At 35.2% G+C, this 23,596-nt stretch overlaps 1 protein-coding gene across 1 annotated transcript in view; it reads left to right on the top strand.

Annotated features, from left to right (window-relative positions):
* Positions 1–23,596, top strand: part of CUNH8orf34 (chromosome unknown C8orf34 homolog) — a 307,155-nt gene that overhangs the window by 61,325 nt on the left and 222,234 nt on the right. The window contains 3 exon segments of the mRNA XM_054590132.1: positions 1,922–2,053; positions 6,890–7,018; positions 13,751–13,779. Of these exon segments, the coding sequence (XP_054446107.1) occupies positions 1,922–2,053; positions 6,890–7,018; positions 13,751–13,779 (290 nt within the window).

The following is a 23,596-nucleotide window of genomic DNA, read 5'->3' on the forward strand; positions in this document are numbered from 1 at the left end:
ACTTTAAATATTGGTATCGCATGTTAGCTTCCTATCAGTATTTCCTTACCTCATCCTCTTTTTTGATTTCTGTCTGCAGTTATATTTTTATCATGTTGTTTAGCCTATGTCCTCTCATTTCTTTTTGTTTCATAGAATTCTTTTTCTTTTATCATTATTGACAAATTAGCCACATTCTAAAATATAAATGTTTTCAATAATAAACCTTCTGTAAAACTATCAATTTTCTCTGTATCTTGAATGTTGAATTTTTGTTTTGTATATTGAATTTTTTTCTTAAAATCACATTTTTTAAATTCAAACTTAAATGAGCAGTGCTCTATTTAGTTTTAGGTTTGTCAATAAATGTCTAGGTGGACTCTTATTTGTCCTCTCACCATATAGCTTGAAACTTTTAAAATGCTTTAAAAAAGTTTAGAGAGGCAGGTGAAACTTTAGCCACTATCGAGTATTCCACTGTCAGTTGAATTTTGTAGGTCTCTGTTACAGTGACAAGTGACTTTCCATCTCATAGCTCTTTTCAAACAGCTAATAAGAATAATATTATTTTTAGATTATTTAATTTAATGTGGATTATTTTTCTTTCCCAGTAGTGGAGAATTTAAAAAGCCACAAAATCCAACATATCTTTCCCTCTGGTCTCTTTTAGCTTTTCTTTGTATCATGAGATGCTACACTTTATAAAAAGGATTCTTCATTCCTATGCCCATATTGCCTTAGAAGAAATAATAGTGTTAGGACAGATATAGAAAGAAAAATCCTGAGGGATTATGAAACAACATAAGGAGATAAGTCTGAGATGGGGGCGAGCCTTGTGGATGTCTTGAAATCCTCCAATATCTTTCTGATGTACCTGTCTTCTGCCTTAATCCTGTGTATAGAAATATCTCCTGAGTTCTGGCAGACCACAGACCACTATTTCTCTTTCAAGTGTTTTAGAATATTTATGCCTCTTTTGGTATTTAATGGGGTGTTGGAGATAAAAAAAAATTGTATAGCACCTAGTTAAGTACAACTTTAACATAAACAGCTGAGGAATCCATATAATGTATCATGAGGTCTATTTGATATTTATAAGTGGGAGGCCAGAGAAAGATGTATAGGTCATTTATAAAGGTTGGGTGATTTGAAAACTTTTAGACGTTTAAAGAAGAAGACAGAAGGAAACTCTAAAGAATGGCACCTAGGTGAAAGGGGAAGTTGAGGAAGCAATGACTGAGGCAGAAGAGGAGTAGTCAGTTAATGGGATGAGAAGACAGTGGTACTCCGAGAATAGAAGAAAAATTCTGCAAAGGTAACTCCGTCTAAAAAGGTCAAATGCTTGGTAAAGAAGTCAAGAGGGATGAACTCTTGAAAAGATCATTTAACCTGGGAATTGGTGTGACATTGATCATCTTTGAAGAGGAACTATAACTTTCAACAAAGTCAGTTGAATGAATCTTCCTTGAAGAGAGAATGGGAAAAAAAAATGAGTGATGCTCTGGAAGAACTTTAGGCAAATGTAAGTTTTATGTGTCATAGTGAATAGTGAGTAAGCTAACATTAGTGAGTAAAATTTACTTAAATGGTTAGTGGTTTTTGTTTACAACAGAATACAATACTTTCTTCCATGGCAGCATTTAAAGAATGTTATTTTAAGTAATGGTGATTCATGCCTTAAAAAGTGTTTCAAATAATTTCACAGTTTAAGATGATCTTAATCATATTAACATACAAACTGATTCATATCAAATGGATAACTGAAATTTACAGGGGAAATGAAGCAAGAAATGTTTGTGAATATTTGCATCATTTTTGATACAAGGTAATCTATAGATTTTGCTGAATATGCCTAATTACTTCATGAATTTAGTTTTTTTATGAATCTTGAAATCACTTATTATTGAGCATATACATATATATTTTGTTGTTGTTTTAACAGAACATAAAGGAACAAGAAGGGATTTTAGAAGCTATGATAAGCCTTGGCAATTAAATGCAAAGAAGCCAAAGAAGTCAAAAAGTGACCTTGCTGTGTCTAATATTTCTCCATCATCACAAGAATCCAAATCATGTAAGCAAGTTTATTATTCAAAATTACTTAATATATGTAAGTCTGTGTTATTAACAAAATAAAGAAAAGGTAGGAATTGAAGCTAAATATTTTATCTGATATTTCTGGCTATTAATCCTAATGAATTTCATACTTATTTCAGCACTAATGAGCTTTATTTATATCTACTCATTCATAGTCTTAAGCATGTATAATTGGTTACTTTAGACCATTTTGAATATTCTCTCTTAAGAATGTATTTTGCTTGGGCTGAGTCCCTTACCTCTCATGTCCAGTTGCACTATTGCAACATATTCAAAGCAACACCCATGCCACATTTAATAAAGTATATAAAAGCAAATGAAATCTCTTAGAGCAGGAGTGAAGGAGCTTTGTATTCAAAATATTTAACAAAATTTTATGAAATCATTTACCCATTATTTCCCTGAAGTCCTACTTATTATTTATTACTGAAGTCCCTATATTTATTTCTATTTTGATTTTCTTTCTCTTTCTCTGTGTCTGCCTATTTCTTTCCCTCCCACTCTCACTCCCTTCCTTCTTATCCCTAGAGGCTTGCTAATATTATTTATTAAAAAATTTTTTTTCTTGTCTTCTCCCAAGGACATGTTCATTGATTGAGAGAGATAGAAAGGGAGTGAGAGAGAGAGAGAGAGAGAGAGAGAGAGAGAGAAAGAAATCAATTAGTTGCCTCTCACACATTCCCTGACTGGAGACCAAACCTGCAACCAAGGCATGTGCCCTAACTGGGAATTGGATCCATGAACTGTCAGTTTACGGAATGACACGTCATACTGGCCAAAGCTAGAGGCTTACTAATTTTAAAGGGGCCAGTACTGGACCCCATCAACTTGAGGAAGAATGCTAAAAGGCTGCAGAGCCTTTGCTTCTCCCGGGATGCTGCCAGGTCACAGAATGTTGCTGACGATCTGGCATCTGATGATACTGCTTTCAGTTCAGGTGCCCTATTGCCAAGCTCTGGTTCCACCTGACTGTTAGCTTTTTAAAGCAAAACTAATAACAAAGGGAGTTTTTATAGTATACACAGAGATTATATATGTGATAATAAGAATACAGGACTCAGAATAATTAGAAATATGTTGTCAAAATATAGTAAATTGTTCTTGAACTGATATAATATATTTTAAACTTTTCTGGTAATAGGTAAAAGATGAATATTGCAATGTGTAAAGCAATATTACAAAACACAAATGGCACAAAGAAAAATTCAGTTAAAATGAGATTCAAAAATAAAAATATGATTTCTTATTCCAAAACAAAGACAGGAAAAGAGGAACAGAGATATCAAGAACAGACTGAAAAAATAGAAACAAATACCAAAATGATAGGTTTAAGTGCAAACATTTCAATAATTATAATAAATGTAAATGACCCGCCCGCTCTCAGATTCTGTCACTGCATGTGGGTCATATGTTGTTGTTGATACTGTTCTGTTGTTTTCTGTTTCTCCACATAATCTTTTTAAAAAGGTATTTAAATTTTAGCTCTCAGTTTTAAGATTAAGTATAACTAAGTAAGGTTTTTAATTCATCAAAAAATTATAGAGACGTTTCCATCTGGAAGCTGTGTCCTTCCATTATTTATTAAGACATCTTTGGAAATCACCAAGCCCATAGTTGATTAAACCATGATTGTACTGTAGACTTGGTTTCCTAAGCTTTGGTTTCCTTGATAAATTGGATATCATATATATGCATATATATGTATGTATCAAATCATCACAAGCTATAAAATATACTAAAAAATTTCTTTATTTCTTCTTGGAAGTTGCTGAAGAAAGTCCTTCAGTGTTGTATCAGCTTTCTATTGCTTTCATATATCCTCCCTAAGACTCAATGGCTTAAAAAACAACAGTTTACAATTTCTCATGAATCAGTGTATTTCCTTTGTTCTGCTGCTGATCTCACTTGCCATGCTGGTGCATTTAATTGCTAGGTCTGCAAGGTTTGGGGTGGTTTAGCAGCTGGTCCTGTCTCGCGGCTATTTGGGAATGTCAGTTGGGACTTACTTTTTAAAATCTATGCTCTTAGTTTGTGAATTTAAAAAAAGAGAGAATTCTTGATAGCATATGGCAATTTCCATGAAAATTAGATAAGACGATGCAGGTTAGAGAAATTGTTCAATGAAGGAAGGTGAACAAAAGCGCCAAATGATTTTTTTGAAGGATATGGTACAAATTAGTTTTATCCGCTTCCTGTTCTGAGTTCCTCTCCCCTGTGCCTGAGCTTGTTCCCAGAGGCCCCCTGGGGAGTGACCCTCGGGGTAACAGCAGTATGCTGGGAAGTCTTCTGTAGAGCCATTTATCATGGTCACTCTGTCCACTCTCCATGGCCTGAACACCAGTGTGTTGATGTTAGCTGACAGCTCCACCACAGAGTCCCTTAAACAAAAGAAAAAAAACATAGAGGAAGCAGCTGCACTCTATTTTTAAATTTTAGATTTATTTAAATTAGAGAAGTAAGATTTGCTTATTTGAACAATTAAAAAAATACATACATATATTAATAGAGTCTTTTCCTTCATTCCACTCAAATTCTACTCCCTCAGAAGTAGTTTGTATCTTTTCACATCCTCTGAAATAGGTTGCATTTTTTACATCTTTCTCTTTGTATAAACTAGCGTAAAATATTTGAGTTGATTTGCTTCGTAAAACTGGCTTTCAACTGTAAACATAAGTAATTTTATTTTATCATTTGAAATTCACTGTGGACATATCTCTGTGCTAATATACTTAGATCTAAGTTACACTTTTTAATAAATACACACTGCGTCATAGTGTGAATGTGCCTTTATTTATTCTCCTGTTGAAGGACATTAAATTATTTCTAGACCTTTGCCGCCACCAACTGCTGAAATAAAAACAGTAATATCTTGCACTTCCTGATAAAATAAACAATCTTGTAATTTATATAGAAGTATAGGTGTTTTTATTGTTTTGTTATAATTTACCAGACATAAGATTGCTGGGTCACAGGGTCAGTATATTTTTTTATCATAATAGTTATTGCCAGATTACTTTTTGAATAGTTGACAGAAAAGATATTTCAACAGTCTGTCTTTCCTATAGCCTTACCATATAAATATTTAAAAATTTATTTTACTTGTTTTTATCAAAACAAAAATATATATGGTCCAAAAAGTAAAGTAGTTAAGTACTATAAGACGACAGTGTTCTTTCTCCTTTGTTCTGCTTCTAATGTGGAACCCTTTTAAAAATCGCTGTTGGTACACAAGTCTAGATAGCTGAGCATACATGATACTTAACGCGGTTCCCCTTTACTTTTTAAATTTGAGGCATCCTCCCTTGGCCTCCTTTTAAGACTTTGTACTTCAGACCCAGACCACATCTCAACATCTCACTATAGTCATGCAGATATTTCAAATGTTGGTTGAATATATATTCTGCATTGATATAAGCAAAACTATATTAACTAGCCTTTTTTCACAAAACAGGCTTTAGATGTGCAACTATTAATTTGTTATTAGTTGACAATTAGAATTAATAGTAGACTGTTTATTTCCTATGTACCTATCACTAATGCTTCACCAAATCCTGCATTAAAGTATTAAACACTCTCAGTTATGATCAAACACATCAAGTAATCCCAACTTCAGTCTTATTTTATATTTTATACTTTATTTCACTTGAAAAATGTTAGATCCCTCTCTCCTGTAGCCCTCTGTCCTCTTGCTCCAGCCCTGGCTCTTTGGTCTCCTCCAGCTGCTTTGGCAGCTCTCTCCCAACGCTGTTCTTCACGATCATCCTGGCGATCTCCCTTCCTTTTTCTTATGGAGGATCACCTGTTCCCTGAATTCTAAGTCTTTCCACTTATGATTTTGGGGGAGCACCTCCACTAGTAGCTTTCTGGGGGGAAAAGTGCTTGCAAGATAAATTTGGAGTCCTTACAAGTGTCTTGGCTGGACCTGTAGTTGGGTATAAGATTCTAAGTTGGAATCAATCTTCAGTTGAACTTTTGAAGGAATTTCTCCTATGTCTTCTGTGGAGAAACATTCTATTGAGAAGTCTGATAACAATTTCATTTGCTATTTTTGTCTCTGAAAGCTTTTAAGATCTTTATTACCACTGCTGTAAAATTTAGTAATAATATATCTTCAGTTATATTGGACATTTAATGAAATCTTCCCATGTGAAAAAAAACAAACTTTTTTTATATCCTTATCACTTTGTCATTAGTCCTTCCTGATTGATGTTTTAATGCTCAAATGGTCTGAAATATCCACTTTTTTTGGGCATCTCTCTCTTCAGGGACTAGGTTTCAGTATTCTCTAGCTTACTACATTTGTTTACCATTCATCAAACCATTTGCATCTTCCAGTAAATTGTGATGCTATTTCTTGCTTAATAATGTCTTCTTTCCTTGTTTAACTAATTCTTTGACAGAAAAAAAATTCCTTTACCATAACATAATTCTAGTGGGAATTTGGAGGGAAATGAAGGTAAATACAGTTCTATTAGAAGACAGCAAGGATGTCTGGTGATCATCTTTAAGCTGCTAAAACACAAAATCTACTTGTATGTTTTCCTTAAATTATAAAAATTATTAGTTTTAAATCAGTACCTGAATTTTCTTTTTTCTATAAGCATCATAACACTTCCCTTTACCTTTGCATTTAAAAGATTTCTTAAAACCCAGCTTTTTAACTTCCCTACTGGTTGCTCACAAGAAAACCATTTCCAAGACAATTTTATTCTGTACCTTGATCTTGATACAGTTTTTCATATAATTATGAATAGTAAGTTTTTTTTATCACTATGTAGCACGCTTCTGAAGTAATCATTTTTTTTAAATGTAGTGCCAAGGTCAGTAGATCATCCTAAGTGGAACCGGCGAACTAAACCAGAAAGCCGTGATTTTGATGAATTGAACCACATCCTTCAAGAGAGCAAGAAGCTGGGAAAAGCCCTTGAGAAGCTCTCTCGAAGTAAGTTCAGTTACTTAATTGTAATTGAAATTCCTAACCAACGTTAAAGTAGAAACATTCATTAATACTGCCGGTAACCCATTTTTAACATCCTCATTAAAATTCTGTGAGAGGTTGAGGAGTTCTAAGGGCATGAGATTGGAGCTACAAATTGATTTTGCATATTACACAGAATCACAGGAAGACTGGTTACAGAGAGTAGGAGAAGCTATAGACTCCCCCACCCCCACGGTTATTTGACTTTCTCTTCCTACAATGTCTCTGTTACCAAGGTCAGGTGTACACCTAATGGTATCTATTCATTCTTCTCTTTTGAAGTCCTTTGTTTTGTCTCATTTTAAGTAACAAACATACCTATTGCTTCCATGACTTTTTAATGTCTCTACATTTCTTAAGGATCGTAACTGGGACAGATTCTTCTCAGAGTCCTTTCAGAGCCTGACATAGTACCTTGTAACATACTTTTTTTGTAAAAGCAATGATTCTGTAATCCTAGGGCCTAGGTTAGAGGTTTTACTCTGCACTTATGTTTTACTTTTGGAGCAAATAATAATAAAGTGAGTTTTCGGTTTGTTGCTATGCTATATTCATGAAAAGAATCTTATCCTATTTATGTGTCAAAGGCTTAAATTAATATGCATAAATCTTGATGATATGCTATAGAAACTTGTTTAAATCAGCTGATGGTAATATTAGTTTCATTACGTAGTAGTTTGCTTAAAGTTGCAGAATTTATCAGTACTGTTAGGTAAGGATGAACTCTATTTCACATTTAGACTGTATTTGCTTTTGAAACAAATGCCTAAAACATGTTTCAACTCAGATGTCTCACTGCCATGTTTAATTTCAATGTATCAGAATAGATCATACCTCCCTCTTCAAACATGGCTGTTCTTCTGCATGCTGTGTCTCAGATGGTGATACCATCACTGACCAAGTCACCCAAGCTGGTGCCCTTCTGGACTCTTCTTTCTCCCGCTTAAGTGTTCAGAATTAATTCTTACCAAATCTTGCTCATTTTCCCTGTAAAATATGTCTTGGGTCTGATTCTCTTCTCCAGCCCTATTACAGTAGTACCCCCTAGTTCACACTCACAGGGATACTGACCAGATCATTGGCTTATCCATTTAACATGTTCCATTTCATTCCTGCCCTGTGCCAGGAAAAACAGGTGTGTTTCTGCCCTTACTGAGCTTGTGTCTGACTAGATGGTCATAACCTTATGTTAGGGGAGTCTCATGGCCAAAATCCCATGGCTTCATATAGTACAAGTACTTTCTCATCAGGCAAAAGTTTGTGGAGTGAGCCAGTGGTGCAGACTTCTTCCATCTGCTATTCTGCCATCTTCAGTGCGAGCTTTGTAGTGGTCCTACTGAAGCAGAAGGAGAGAGTAGAGGATCCTGGGGGAGGCTTCTAATGCCCAGAGTTGGAAACACAGAGCCTTACATCTGCCCGCATTCCACGGCCAAGAGGAAGGGAGGCTGGGAAATACAGTATAGCTTGTGTGCCCAGGAGGACCATGGAAGTAGTTGGTTTGAGCAACAAGTAATCGTCTCGTCCACACCCTTAACTCACTGCCCTCACTGCCATCCTTGTGATGGATGTGCAGGGAAAACCTGACACTCACTTCTTAGGTATTCCGTGGCTCCCTAAAATCTCATGGGAGGTGCTCCATGACCTGGCCCTTAATCATGTCGCTAGTATTACCTCATGCTTATCAGGCAGGTTATGCACCAGCAACACAGGAGTTTTTCAGTCTCGCTGATGTTCCTCATTTCATGGGTTTGCTTATGCTGTCCCTGTGCCCTGAAATCTCACCCCACGTCCCTCCACTGCTTCCATTTTTCCCAAGCAAAATCCTATTGCTGTCTTCAGCCTCAGCTCAAAAACTACTTCCTCCAAGCTGATTTCTCCGTTACCATCCTTCTCTGGACTGAATTTTGTGCCTGTTCATTTTTTTTTTTCGTGCTTCTGTACTTCTCCCTGAACATACGTATCTGCTATTATTAAATTTTCACTTATCCCTTCTCTGGACTTTGGGCTGCCTGTGGGCAGGGCCCTCTGAGCCTGGACTGCCCAGCACAAAGCACATTGATTAGTGCATAACTCAGCCTGGGTTTGCGGGGTGAGCGCGACCTCTGGTTTCAGTCCTTCTGACCTCTCTCCTCTGAGACCCTGCCCTCACTCTTTCATCACTGCAGGTTCCCCTTCTGCTTCTCTGAGACTGGGCCTCTGATATGAGATTGCATGTGTTTGGGCATTTACAGATAAGATATCTTTGGCTTTTATGGTGGCTTATCTGTTGAGAAATTATGCTTGACAATAAATAAATAGGTAAGTAAATGGGTAAATAAATAAATACACTAAAAGCTAAAGCTATTACGTGACACCCTTTGCTCAATGAGATCTGCTCCCAGGGTAGCAGGGCTTCCGGTGCTTTCTGAGCCTCATGCTTTTTCTACTTTTGGCAGATTTCTCTGAAATGAGGCAACGATAGGATGAGAACCTTCAGGCCACCCAGACAGTGGTCTGTAGATTATAGCTCATGTGAACACACTGGCTGGAGATTTACCAGGGAAAAATGCCCAGCTGTTGGGGGAACAGTGGACAGATATTTGTGCTCCATGACTGATAATAGCAATCTGGACTCAGCCAAGAAAAAAAATGGCTTTTTGAGTTTGTCAGTCAAAAACATACCCAAAAAGTCTTGTGTGACCAACAGCCTGAGACGTTAGAGCAGCAATTTTCAAGCTTTTTCATCTCATGCCATGCATAAGCTAATTATGGAAATTTTGTGGCACACCAAAAAAAATATATTTTTTGCCAGTCTGACCGAAAAGCAGGCATAGTTTTGATTCATTTACACTGAATGGTTATTGTTGTATTGGCTATTGTCTTTTTTTTTTTTTTAAATTTAACAATCTAAGGGGAAAAAGGTCACTATTCCTGAATAAATAGTGAGGTTTTGCATGTTTTAAAAATTCTTGTGGCACACCAGTTGAAAATCACCGAGTTAGAGAATAACAGCTTGTAAGTGGAAATTGAAGCAGTTAACGCAACAATTGTTTGTTCACGCATCCCCACATTCGTTTATCTAGTCTCCAGACATTTATGTGGGAATAAGAAGATGGGTGATATGTGCACCCAGACCTCAAGTTTACCTTTAATAGAGGGGATGTTTGTGAAAAGCAGAATTTCAGAGACTTGTGAAGAGTGCTTTAGGAAAGCACTGGGGGGCTTAGGGCCAACCCGATGGAGGCTATACCTGAACAGAGTGTAGAAGGATAAGAAGGTAAAGCTAAGGTAAAAGGAGGGTGAGGTGTGTTGTGGGGAGGGATGTTCCTGGCTGAGAGAGAAGCTTGTGCGTAAGAAGGTATTTCAGAGAAAAGAAAATTTTGTGTTGTTGATGCATAAAGGATGAAGCTGGTAATGAAGGCAATGAAGATGGAAGTCTCTGTAGCAGGGAGTTGGGATGGGAACTTGTATGCTACAGGGATTTGTAGCCTCTTTGGCTACTCATTTTCTTTAAGGTCTCAGTTCAGTGTTTAGGAAGACCATGTGTTCTAGCATCGAGTCCCACGATCAAATCCTGGGCCTTTATCCCTTACAACATATTGTAGGAACCTGCTCACTACAGTTTCTCTTTCACATTTTGCATTCACCACTGTTCCTGAGTTCCTATAAACTTTAAAAATGTTAACTTAAAATATGATGGCTTTTAAAAGCTAATGAATAGCTATGAATGTTGCGCTAGGCACTAGGAGAAGTATCCTTGCGTCTCATTGTAAATGATTCCCATTGGAGCTTCATGTTTCTGAAAAGAAGTGTTGCTTTAAAATTCTTTCAACTGCTCTTAGTCAATTTAAGCTTTGATTAAATGTGAAATAACAAAAAATGAAAACTACCCTAGGTAATTTGACATTGGAAATAGAGAGCAGAAAGAACTGTATATGATAAAATGGAGATTTATTTAGATAAGTTATTAGGCAAAATATGTAAATGTTAAAAAATATAACAATATATATCTGGACAAAATATGTCATACCAAACACTTGGAACAATTAGAGGAATAATTCCTTCTCCAAGGCAAGTTCCCCACTTAACTAGTTTGAATTTTATTCTGGGACCTATAATTTTCTAGTATGTTAGTGTCTTTGTAACATCCTTTGTCTTCATCCCCATTTTTTACTGGTAACATTTCTTGGCTCTGCAAAACAACTTCTGATAGTTGCTGAAATTGAGAGTGATGTACAGTGGACAAGGATCCAAGGAGCTCATTCATGAGTGATGGACAAGTTCTGTGTGACACAGATTTTGACTATTCAAAGGCCTTTGACTTACTTGCTAATTCTTGGCTACAGTTTAGATAGGTAAAATGTTATTGCTATCTTTATGAATAATGGATTTATAAACTGAGGTGTAAGAGAAATTTAAAGATCAACCAATAGCTTTCTAAAAATTTAATGGAAAAAAAAAAACTCTTTGCAATGCCAAGCATATAAATGTAAAAAGGTAAAGAAAATCAAGAACATTTCAGACAAGGAAATCATGGGTTATATAATTCTAGGTATCTAAGGTTTATGACTTTGGATGAAAAAGATAATTTTATTTTATGTATCTACTATCTCCCTCTTTTAAAATAGATTAAGTCTTTTAAATATTTTTAAACAATATATTCATTTTAATCTTCAATTCAGATTGGAAAGGAATGTTTCCATTATATTAAATGTAAATATAAGCAGTTAAATATATATTTGGTCTTTATAAACTTGAATAACTTAATATATTGTAGTGGTCTTTATAAACTTGAATAACAATATATTGTAGATGGTGACATAAACCATTTGGTGTTCTATAAAATTCCTATATTATCTTGAAATCTGAGTTATTCCAAGTGACCATTTATAATTTTATATATTTTTAAACCCAAACATTCATAAGAGCGTACTTATGTTAGGCCTTTATAGATGTCTATGATTGCTCAGAAAGCTTTGGGATCTCTTACTGACCTCACATATACTCCCCCGCTGCGGATCCATTATGTCTCAGAGTTCCCCACCTCATACACTCGGTATGGATACTGGCCAGCTTAATGCTACCCCTTCCCGAAGCCCTCTGTCCTTGAATTATTTGAAGGAGATGCTTAGTACAGCAAGTCCTCAAATAATTGTTACCAATATTCCCAAAGTAGTAACTAGACTCTCTTTTAGTACAGTAACATAAAATTATTAGCTACCAATAACTTTTACCAAAAAAGAATTTTATAGAATATTGCTATGAGGAATGAATCTCGAATACACCTGTGTTTCTAGCTTTATCTACAAGGGAAAGAGTGATGCCGCTTACTGTGGTAATTGATTCATTAGTTTAGTGCTGTGAGAGATGGTCTAGGAACCCATAAAGCACCCTCCACAGACATTCTCTTCCTGAGCACATGAGAGGATCTTTACTAGGGCATATTTTCTTGAGACTGTGTTCAGTTTCTATTTAATAACCCAGCTCTTCTATCTTGTACTTTATAGCCTACTGGACTTTAGTTTCCATCTGTTCTTATTTTCTCTGTGTTCCCTTGGACTTTAGACCTTAGAGCTTTCCTTGTCTCTTTGCCCACCCCACACTGGGATTTGACACAATATTCCTGTGTCCTATGCCTCAAACCCAACAACTGGCCACAGCAGCTCCAATGCCTGGCCACAGTGCCTGTGTATAGCATTAGGCACAATAGCATTCAAGAAAGAAAAGAGAGAGAGAGAGACTATATGAAGGGAGGATGATGTGTTTAGCCTGATGTGCTAAGACTGAAATGCCCAGAAGAACTAGCTCAGGAAGAAAGCCTATGCTGGAGAAAAATATTTGTTAGTTATCACCATATAGAGCATATAAAGAAATAAAGATTTCAGTGGTATGGGTTAGATAACCAAGGGAAGTATATCAGCTGAAGAGGGAGACAGCTCAGCAAAGAACCCTTGGCATTTCAAGAAAGGACCCCCTCCAAAGAAGAGGAGACAAAGCAGGAGAATGGAAAAGAGAGGACAACATTTCAAGAAAGAGAGTGAGCTTAACAGTGTCTCTTATCACAGAGAGATAAATTCAAGGACTAAACTTTTTACATTACTGACACAAAATTTTGAAGAAATGGTAAGAACAGAAATTAAACTGATGTACAGTGAGGAATGTGTGGATGGCGGAAAGGGAATTGTGGGGAAGAATAATTTTTCCATTGTCTTAAGAAGCTGTCGATCTAGGAGATGGTAGGACGAATCCCTTAAGCTCTCTAGTTAGTGGGCTAACCTGTAAAATAAGGGAATTAAAATAAGTGATCTCTAGCCACCATTCTGCCTTAATATTTTATCACTCTAGGAGTCTAAATCAATTCATAAGCAAGAACGAAATTATAATGAGCTAACTTGTACTTGATTGTCGTTCTAACATAAAGGCTGTATCCCTACAATTATCTTTGTGCATTAGCTCTACATCTAACAAGAAGTATGCTACTTGTTTTGTTTCTGTTGCATCATTTGGATTGTTTCAGCAGTTCATGGTGCCATAGTTGACTTAAATTTCTAACTCGTACAAATGATGTACCACATTATTTTGAAGCACTAATAAAAAGAAAAAAAATAGAATGGAAAACATACTGGTTTTACAAATAGAGTTTTTGTCTTTGTTTTTAATCTTAGGTTATTAAAGATTGCTTCTAAAACATTTTTATACATCTCTTTTGAATCCCAGGTATTGCAATTTCAGATGAACTCGATAAGGTAAGTTGAACTATACATCTAATAAAAAGAACATACAGAATATAGGTTTTAATCCACTGTCTAAATTTAAGAAGTTTCTGAAACATAAAATGTTCAAATCAATTTCTTTGGTGCTAACATTTTAAAACTTTTAAAGTTATATGCTTAGATTTTTTAATGGAAATTATTATATTAAATATATGATATCACTTATTCTTTGAAGTTAAAGGTTTTTTAATTTGGTTAGAGAAAATGGAAGTACTGTAATTATTAAAAACATTAAAACAAAATCAGTAATATTATATGAAGTACTTGGATTCTGCTTGTATTTTGATGATGATGATGATGATGATGATGATGATCTTATTCTTTTCTATTGCTACCCTTCATAAACCTTACTCAGTATGGATTAAAAAAACAATTAAGGTGCCAAAGGAATCTTGCACCGGGGTGATAGTTATGAAGGTGGTGAGAAGCAATATGATTATGAATATGTTTTAAAAGTCGTATCAGTGTAACTTGCTATGGATCGGATCTGGGGAGTTGTAGAAGACATCAGCCAGTGATGATTCTTAGGTTTGGGGGGTGAGTAACTAAGTGAACTGTGGTATCATTTACCAAAATTAGAAAAACTGGTGAAGAGCAAATCTGGCAGATTGGGATAGCATCAAGAGTTCTCTTTTGGATTATTTTGATTTGTCTTTTAGATATGTGCATATGAATTGTGGCTCATAAGAAAGATTTGCTTTAGTGTTATACATTTAGGAGTCATTGGGATAGAAGTTCTCTCTTTTTATTTTTTTACTCTTAGGGTCCCTTTACAATCTTAAAAATTATAGAAGACCCAAAAAGCTTTGCTTTATGTAGATTATACCTATTAATATTTACCATGATAGGAATTAAAACTCATAAAAAATTTGCATGCATTTATTTTTAAAAAGCAACGACAGAACCACATTAACAAAAATGCTTTTTTGGAAAAAATTTATTTTTCCAAAATAAGGTATTTGTGAGAAAGTTATATTATATACAGTTTGGGGGGGGCGGGAAATGGGGACAATTGTAATTGAACAACAGCAAAAAAAAGGAAAAAGAAGTGGTAATAATACTACCAATCATGAATAACTAATGTAAAGCTTCAATGAGATAACATGTATAATATGCCTAGCACTATAGCTGACACATAATAAGCGTTCCATCAAACCTCCAACTTCACTGAATTGTTACAGTACTTTTGTGCTGTCTTTCCAATGACATTAACAGCCAGGGTCAAGAAGGGTGAGTTTGGGCCGTGGTGAAAAACAAAACAAAACTAAACAAGCCAGGAAACAGCAAAAGCAGGTACATCGGTGATGTGCATTCTAAGCAGCTTCCCTGCCCCTTCCAGACCTGCAGGGTGCTGCAGGGTGCAGAATTCATCTGGCTTTCCTGACTCATTGACTGTTCTAGCAGCAACAGAGTGTGGGCACGAACTGTGTCTTATCGTCTTTGGCTTCCTCATTATCCTGATACAGAATTTCAGAGAAGAGAAGGAAAAGGAATATTTTTTATTTGGTCTGAGAAAGGCAGACACAAAATAAACGCTGTTGGCTGGTTTAAAATGTTCTGTAAACGTAAAAAGCCTTATTTAAAAAAATTTCTTTAATGTCTGGATTAATTAAAAACTGCTGAATTTTCATATCTGCTTCAATTAGTCTGTTGTTATACGTTGTTTTAGAAGAAAAAATTTGACATAAGATATATATAGTTCAAAAAGGAAGAAGCACCTAGAAATAGCCATCAATATTTGGTGAGCATTGATACAGATATCTTTCTAAACGGAAAATGTGTTGAATTTGGCTGGGTGGTTAGATAAATGGAGAGAAAATGCTATAAAATATTGTACAAAATTGGAATCGTATTGCACAGTCAGGACATTTTAAAATAATAATCTATAATGTAATAATTACATTATTTTTATAAAAACAATAGCTAGCATTTTTTGTATTCCAAGTAGGAATATGCCTCTTGAATTTTAATAAAAATATTTGTTAGTACAAAAACTTGTTCCCACTCTCATACCCAATTTTCAAAAGTGCCAGATAATACCAAAGAAACCCAGACTTCCAGACTCACAGCAACCATCCTTTGCCTCCCTGGAACCAACCTTGGAGGAGAGGGCCAGCCTGCCCCATGGCGCCCTCTGGTGACCACAAAGCTCACAATTTTTGCATTTTCCTCAGTAAGAAAAACAGTCTCTGGCTGGTATTAAAAGAAATAGTCAAACAGAAAGATTTATACTTTGTGTTGAGCTGCCACCTATGTCTTTAATGTAATAATAAAAATAAATACATATTCTTCCTTTTAATCTTTCATTAACAGTTCACGGGATTCACTAAAGATATATTTTTCTTAATCTTTACAATATACTGACCTGTCACTGTGCTTTCATTGAAATTGTTTCTTCTGTGACCTTTAAAATTAGTTTATGAATTCTGAAAAAGATAAGAATTATTAATTCTACTTCAAATGGAAAGATAAAATAAAACACGGCTGATACTATTTTTAAGCCTTTTTAAAAAATGTGTGAATTTTATCAATTTCTTACTGCTTAGCGACTGTATTGGTTTTTTATCACTGTTGTAACAAATTAAAACAAGACAACTTATTATCTTATAGTTATGTAGTTTAGAAGTTCAACATGAGTTTTCTTGGGCTAAATTCAAGGTGTCATAGGGCTGCATTTCTTCTTGCAATTCAAAGGAAACCCATTCTGGTTTGGTACGGTTTGGTTTGGTTTGCTGTTTTTGCCTTTTCCAGTTTCTGGAGGCTGGTTCATTCCTTGGTACCTGACCCCTCTTCTACATCTTCAAAACCAGCAACATCTCATCTCTAACTTCAGCCTGAGAAGTTTCCCACCTTTATGGAACCATATTACTAGGTTGGAGCCATTCAGCTAATCCAGATAATCTCCCTCCACCACTTTCATATATTTAGCCTTCATTATGGAGAGTTCCTTTTGCCATGAAATGGACCATTTTTACAGGTTTGGGGATCAGGATATGGATATTTTTGGAAAATCATTATTTTACCTGCCAGGCATTATACCAGTTTAGATGGTATTACTTTTGATATTTATATATAATGTTTTAAACTCCTACCATTCCAATTCATCCTTCAAAATGCCATATAGTAGACATGGATGGTGCCTGCTAGGGCAGAGTGACCCATCCTTCACCTGTGCATGTTGGTGCTTGTGGGCTCATCTATCTGATGGCAGCCATATCACAAAGGACACTCCTTGAGTCATGATTGCAATTTTTGTTCACTCCTTAAAGAAATAGCCTAGTATTCTGGAAAAATCCACAAATAGGCCTTGGATTGAATCTTGGCTTCTGCCATTTACTAACTATGTGACTTCAGAAGTTATTGATAGATGCTGAACTTTAGTTTCCTTCTTTATAAAATGTAATGTTTTTAGTAATTATTAAAAATAACATCAGTTACTCTCCCAATCAAAACTAACTTCAGATTGCTAAAATATCTAAAACAGAAAACAATTTAAAGAGATATTGGGGAAAATCATTTGAAAGGGTTCAGAGCAAAGGAAAAATATAAACCCACTACACAAAAATGCAGTTCAACATCATTGATTCAACTGAGTGACAATTGAGCCTTTTCTTGGTGTAATTGTCACCTCTAGGATCATAGCAAACCAGTTGTTTATAAGAAAACCAGCTATTTCTGCTATTGACGCCTAAGGAAAGGGTCTCCCATTTATCCTCATGAGGTAGATATAGTATAACATGTCAATAATATCCTCAAAAATATCTTTATATTTCTATGAACAACAGGACACAATAGGGTGAAAAGGCATCTTTTGGAATATGAGAAATATCTAATAAGAGGTTAATGTTCAAAATATATAAAGAACCTCTAACTCGACAACAAAGCAAATATGCTGATTAAAAGTAGGCAAAGGACTTTAACAGACATTTCTCCAAAGATGATATACAAATGGCCAAAAAGCATGTGAAAAGATGCTCAACATCACTAATCATTAGGACCATGTAAATCAAAACTGCAGTGAGATACTATCTCATACCCACCAGGATGGCTACTATATAAAAACAAACAAACAAACAAACAAACAAAAAAAACCCCATGAAATAATAAGCGCCATTGAGGATGCAGAGAGATTGCTTTTTGTACTGTTGGTAGGAGTGTAAAATGGTGCAGTTATTGTGAAAAGCAGTATGGTAGTTCTAAAAAATATTAAAAATAAACTTAGCAGGTGACCCAACAATCCTACTTTTGAGTATATATCCAAAAGAATTGAAAGCAAAGTCTTGAAGAGATATTTGCACACCATGTGCATTGCACCAATAATCACAATGGCCAAAAGGTGGAAGCAACCCCAGTGTGCATTTATGGATGGATAGATGAACGAAATGTGATATACACTTCCAATGCAATATTATTTATTCTTAAAAAGACAAGAAAAAGCTAAAGGAGTTCATCATCAGCAAAACATTATAATATGATATGTTAAAGGGACTTATTTAAGAAAAAGAAGATCAAAACTATGAAGAATAAAATGACAATAAATGCGTTATCTATCAACAATTGAATCTAAAACACAAACTAAGCAAACAAGAACAGAGACAGAATCATGGATACAGAGAGTGTTTTGATGGTTGCCACATGGGAGGGGGTTGTGGGGGAACGGGTGAAGAGATGAGGCGACAAAAACGTACAAATAGCTGGTTGCAGAATAGCCATGGGGGAGGTACAGCTTAGGAAATGGAGTAGCCAAAAAGCTTACACACATGACCCATGGACATGAACAATGATGTGGGGATTGTCTGAGGGAGTGGGGTGTGTTGAGTGGAGGGGGGCATAAAAGGAAAATCAGGACAACTGTAATAGCATAATCAATAAAATAAAATAAAAAAAAAAAAAGAAAGGAAATCCTGTCACATGCTACAATGAGGATGAACCCTGAGGACATTATGCTAAGTAAAGTAAGCCAGTCACAGAAAGATATGTACTGTCTGATTCCATTTATATGAGGTATCCAAAGTAGTCAAATTCATAGAAACAGTGCAATGATGGTTGCCAGGGGCCAGGGTGGGATTAGGAGTTCATAGGTATAGGGTTTCACTTTTGCAAGATGAAGGATGTCTGCTCAATATTGGTTTTGCACAGAGATTGGATGCACAGTAGTGTGAAGATACTAACATTACTAAACTTCATTCTTAAATTTGACTAAGATGGTAAATTTTAAGTTATATTTTCTTAGCACAATTAAAAATATATAGTCTTATAGTAAATAAGATTGTTGTTTTCATAAGAGTTCTTTGGATAATTTCTGCTGATTTAGGCAGATGTCATAAAGCAAAAGCAAAGTTCAGTCAGAATAGTTCAGAAGAGTGAGTAACAGGACAGGGTTCTGTGATGTTCTGGCTTAAGTAAAAGACACATCTTGCCATATTTTGACTTATGCATGGTCTAGATATCTTTTAAACAACTCAGCAGACTGTGATGATTCAAGGAGGTTAATACACTTACCAGAGGTTATATAAAGAGAAAGCAGAAGTGGAACACAGGCCCAGGCCAATTCACTGCAGAGCTTGTGCTCCTAACAATTCTATTATATATGACCTAGTTACTTTTTTTCACCAGTGTATTGGATGGAAAAATGAGAGCTCAAGTTTCATAAGTTCCCCTTTCCCATAGCAAATGGAGGAAATGGAACTCAGACCCAGACAGTCTGTAGCCTAGGGTTCTTATTCTCAATCTCCCCAGCGATGATGCCAGCGCGATTCCTGTTAACGGTGCCTGGTGCAGAGTAATCACTCCATTAATGATTGGTGTTTTATTAGAAACTCTTAGTCCAACAGTGCCTGCTAAGCCTTTGGTAAATGTTGAGTAAATAACTAGCTAGAACTAAAATAATTTAATTTTTCTAATTCAGTTGTTCTACCTTTTGTGGCCTTTTACCATTTTTCTCACTGTCAAGATATTTTCCGTGGGCTATGTTATTATATTAAGAGCTCTAACATGATGGTAACCTAGAAAGTGAGTCAGTCAGGTAGTGTTCATGCTCACAGTGTTTCAGTGTGGAAGATGAATATATATGAGACCATGGAAAAGGCTAACAGGACAGGCAACGATAGCTGTATGTATGTAGTGTGACAGGTACCATGCCAAGTGCTTAACGCACACCTTTTTACTAACATCACAACAGTCCCGTGAGAAAGCTCTTATAATCACCATTTTACACACAGGACAGCTGAAGTGTGCAGAGCATGGAAAGTTGTGTAAACTTGCAGATATAGATAATATGCTGCGGAACTCAGGTTTGAGTACAAATTAAGCTCCAGGGCCCATTTTCTTAACCCCTCTGTTGTCTTGCCTCACTAAAAACCTAAGAATCTCAGAAAGAGCCTGCTCGCTATTATTTCAGACTGGCTAAATGTATAACATTTAACTCTGGTGCACACATTATGTGCCATGGGCTCTGTAGCCACGTGATGGTTGCCCCACTATGTACACCAATGAAAAGATGAAATTGTAACTCCTTCAAAGAAAAGTGATTTTTTTTCACCGATAGCTTTGTTTTGCTATTCACTTTCCATTTCTATTCATTTCTCCCTGGGTAAATATCTGGGTTTTTGTTGGGAGCTCACTAGTTTGAGAATTGATTTCTTATATCCAGTAGGACATACTGAAATCATTATGATCCTTTTGTCTTGCTTCTGTATTGCAGAACCTCTTGCCTGCCCACATGTGACTCACATGTGACCTACATGTGCATTACATGATATTTTTGGCAGTAGAGGGAAATCTATAAAACTGTTTTATGTGCTAAGTTGGTTGTATGTTTGATTTATAACAGGTGACAGTCCTAATATTAAGGTAGACAGGCAGTAAGTAAGATTGTTGTCCAGGTTTTGTCTTAATGAAATTTGGAATGTGACAATCAAGGAAAAATATTTATAGTTTGCATCACAGACAAAGCTCGATAAACCTAATTATAGGGAACTTCTAAAAATAGGGAATGAAAGACATCCAGTCCACTGAAATGAGCATATGAGCATATTGTTCATAGGAAACAAAAAACAGAATGCTTCTTTACTATATGAAAAGATGCTCAACCTTGGTCAAAATAAGAGAAATGCAAGTTAAACACCACTGTTCACCTACTACATTTACAAAAATTCCAAAGTTTGTTAAAATACTGTGTTGCTGAATATGCTGATCAGAATGCAAAATGGTACAAACACTATGGAGAGAAAATTTAAATTTCTCTAAAATTAAGTGCAATTATTATTTGATATTATAATCCTGCTTCTATGAGTCTATTCCAAGGACACATTGGCAAAAATAGGAATAGATCTATGCATGTTGCTATACATTTGAATGGCAAAAGACTAAACAAATACATGTTCATTAAAAGAATACTGAATAAATTATAGCTCAACTACACCATAGAGATGGCAGAGTTATTCCCAAGATATATTGTTAAATGAAAGAGGTAAGAAGAAAATATGATTATAGTGTACTACTACTTAACTAAGTACAATGAAACATAGATACAATTCTGCATAAAGTTAAAACAATAGTGAAACCTGTCATACTGTAATACAAACATTTTTTTTAAAGTTATATAAGGGAGAAAGGAAGGTGCGGAGTAAAGGATAGGAATAGAAACTTCTTGGAACTTCAAATATTTGACTTTGGAACCATTTAAATATTTGATATAATTTTAAAACAAAGATAAGTCTTAAAACAGTAACTTCCAATAATCAAAAGTAAAATGAAACAAACAAGCACAACTATGTTTCTTAAATACACCAAGAGAATTATTTTAAGTCATTATAAACACACTGATTTGATTGGTGTCTATTGGGGTATACTCTAAGGACAGAGAGAACAGCAGCCCATTCTTAAACTGTTTAGTAATTGTATGTTAATGATAGTATTGATATTATTAAAAAAATATTGTGTATGCATTGTGTGATATAGCAAGGAAGTAATTATGTTGCTGTCCTTAAGAATTAGAATTTTTCACATGAATGAAAAGAAATACATGTAAGGTCAATTAATTTAAGTAAAAATTATATAACCTATTTTTTAAAATTTTTATTTTTTGTTCAAATACATTTGTCTCCACCTTCCCGCCACCACTTTCCCCTGCCCTCCTCCCCCAACTCCCTCCCTCAATCCTTCCCCACTTTGACTTTGTCCATGGGTCCTTTATACATGTTCCTTGACTTGACCCTTCCCTATTTTGGAAGTATCATTAAGAAATTATAATCTTTTTCATTCAAAAAAATAAAATGACTCTCAACTGGCAGTGTGCACAATTAGAGCCCACTACTATTCTCTCTCATTCTCTATTATAAGGAAAAAAAAAAGGAATGAGGGCTTTTGGACAACAGGCCAAATCTAGGTTGGCAGCTGAGGCAGACAGCTTGAGTCTGATAAATATTTTAGTGCCAGAAAGTAAAGATGCAACTAAAGAGTAATGGGACATGTCAAAAAGACACAGGAGCCTGCTTGTAGGAGCTCCTACTGAGAATAGTAAAACTTAAAAATAAATGATAGTAATGTGTTAAGAGTCTGTTGAATAAAACATAATCCACAAATCCATACTGATATATCCCAACACATGCATACATAGACACATATGCCTACGTACATATATAAAGGGAGGTGAAGAAGAAGATCTTTCTCACAGTATAGTACTAACAAATACAAATTTATTTGTCAAAATTTAAAAATTGGTGGAATTAGAAAATCACAAGTTGGCAATCATCATAGTAATTGATTTAGGTAAGAGTGAGCAAAAGGGTTTTAAAATTAGTAGGTGAAATTTTAATAAAGTGCATGTTATCTAATAGTCTCAAAGTTACCGCTCAGAACACACTTACTAATTAACAAGAGAAAACATAGCAACTTTACAATGGAGAATCCTGGAAATTCTTCCTTAACCCAGTGATCAAAATTAATGTCCCTAGTGATAGAACAAATCAACATCATGTGCCTTCTGATATGAAAAAAATGCATCATATCTGTGTTATTTCTGTCAAAGTGCATGATTTTAATATAATCCTGAGGAAAACAGTCCATAAACACCAGGTATGGGTCTGCCTAAAAAATAACTGGTCCTCATTTTTAGAAAAACATGAAGGTCATAAATGTCAAAGAAAACTGAAAACTATTCCACATTAAAGGAGATAAAAAAATTAAAATTGAATGCCAATGATGATCCAGGACTTTCTTTTACCATGAGCAACATTATTCAAATAATTAGGGAAATTTAAACAAGGTTAGTATATTAGTCTTTTATCAATGTTAATTTTTTGTTTTGAGACTTATACTATGGACATAAAAGATGATGCCCTTCTTTATAGGAAATATACCCTGAAGTGTTTGTGGGTAAAGCAATAGCATATATGCAACTTACCTTCAAATGGTTCTAAGAGAAATTTAATAATATATTACAGGAAGAGAAAATGATAGAACAAAATGTCAACTAACAAGGTCAGCATTATCACATTAACAACTACTGGTCAATCTAGGTAGGGTATACAGGTATTCGGTTGTTTTTGTTTTACAACTTTTCTGTAAGTCTGAATTATGCCAAAATAAAATATTTACAATATTCTAATCTGTTTCTTAGATGCGTCCACTATTACAAACCCAATAACAATGAGTACCCCTAGTCCAGGTTCTAGTCTTCAAATATACTTCCCACTAAACCGAATCAGAGTCCGTTAGAACAGTGGCTGCTTCCAGCCTGGAGCAGTGTACTCAATGAGCCTAAAGTATCTTGTCGGGCTAGAAGGCA

The sequence above is a fragment of the Pteronotus mesoamericanus genome, unplaced genomic scaffold (assembly GCF_021234165.1).
Source record: "Pteronotus mesoamericanus isolate MK-2021 breed Mesoamerican mustached bat unplaced genomic scaffold, CSHL_Meso_final scaffold_174, whole genome shotgun sequence".
Taxonomy (NCBI): domain Eukaryota; kingdom Metazoa; phylum Chordata; class Mammalia; order Chiroptera; family Mormoopidae; genus Pteronotus; species Pteronotus mesoamericanus.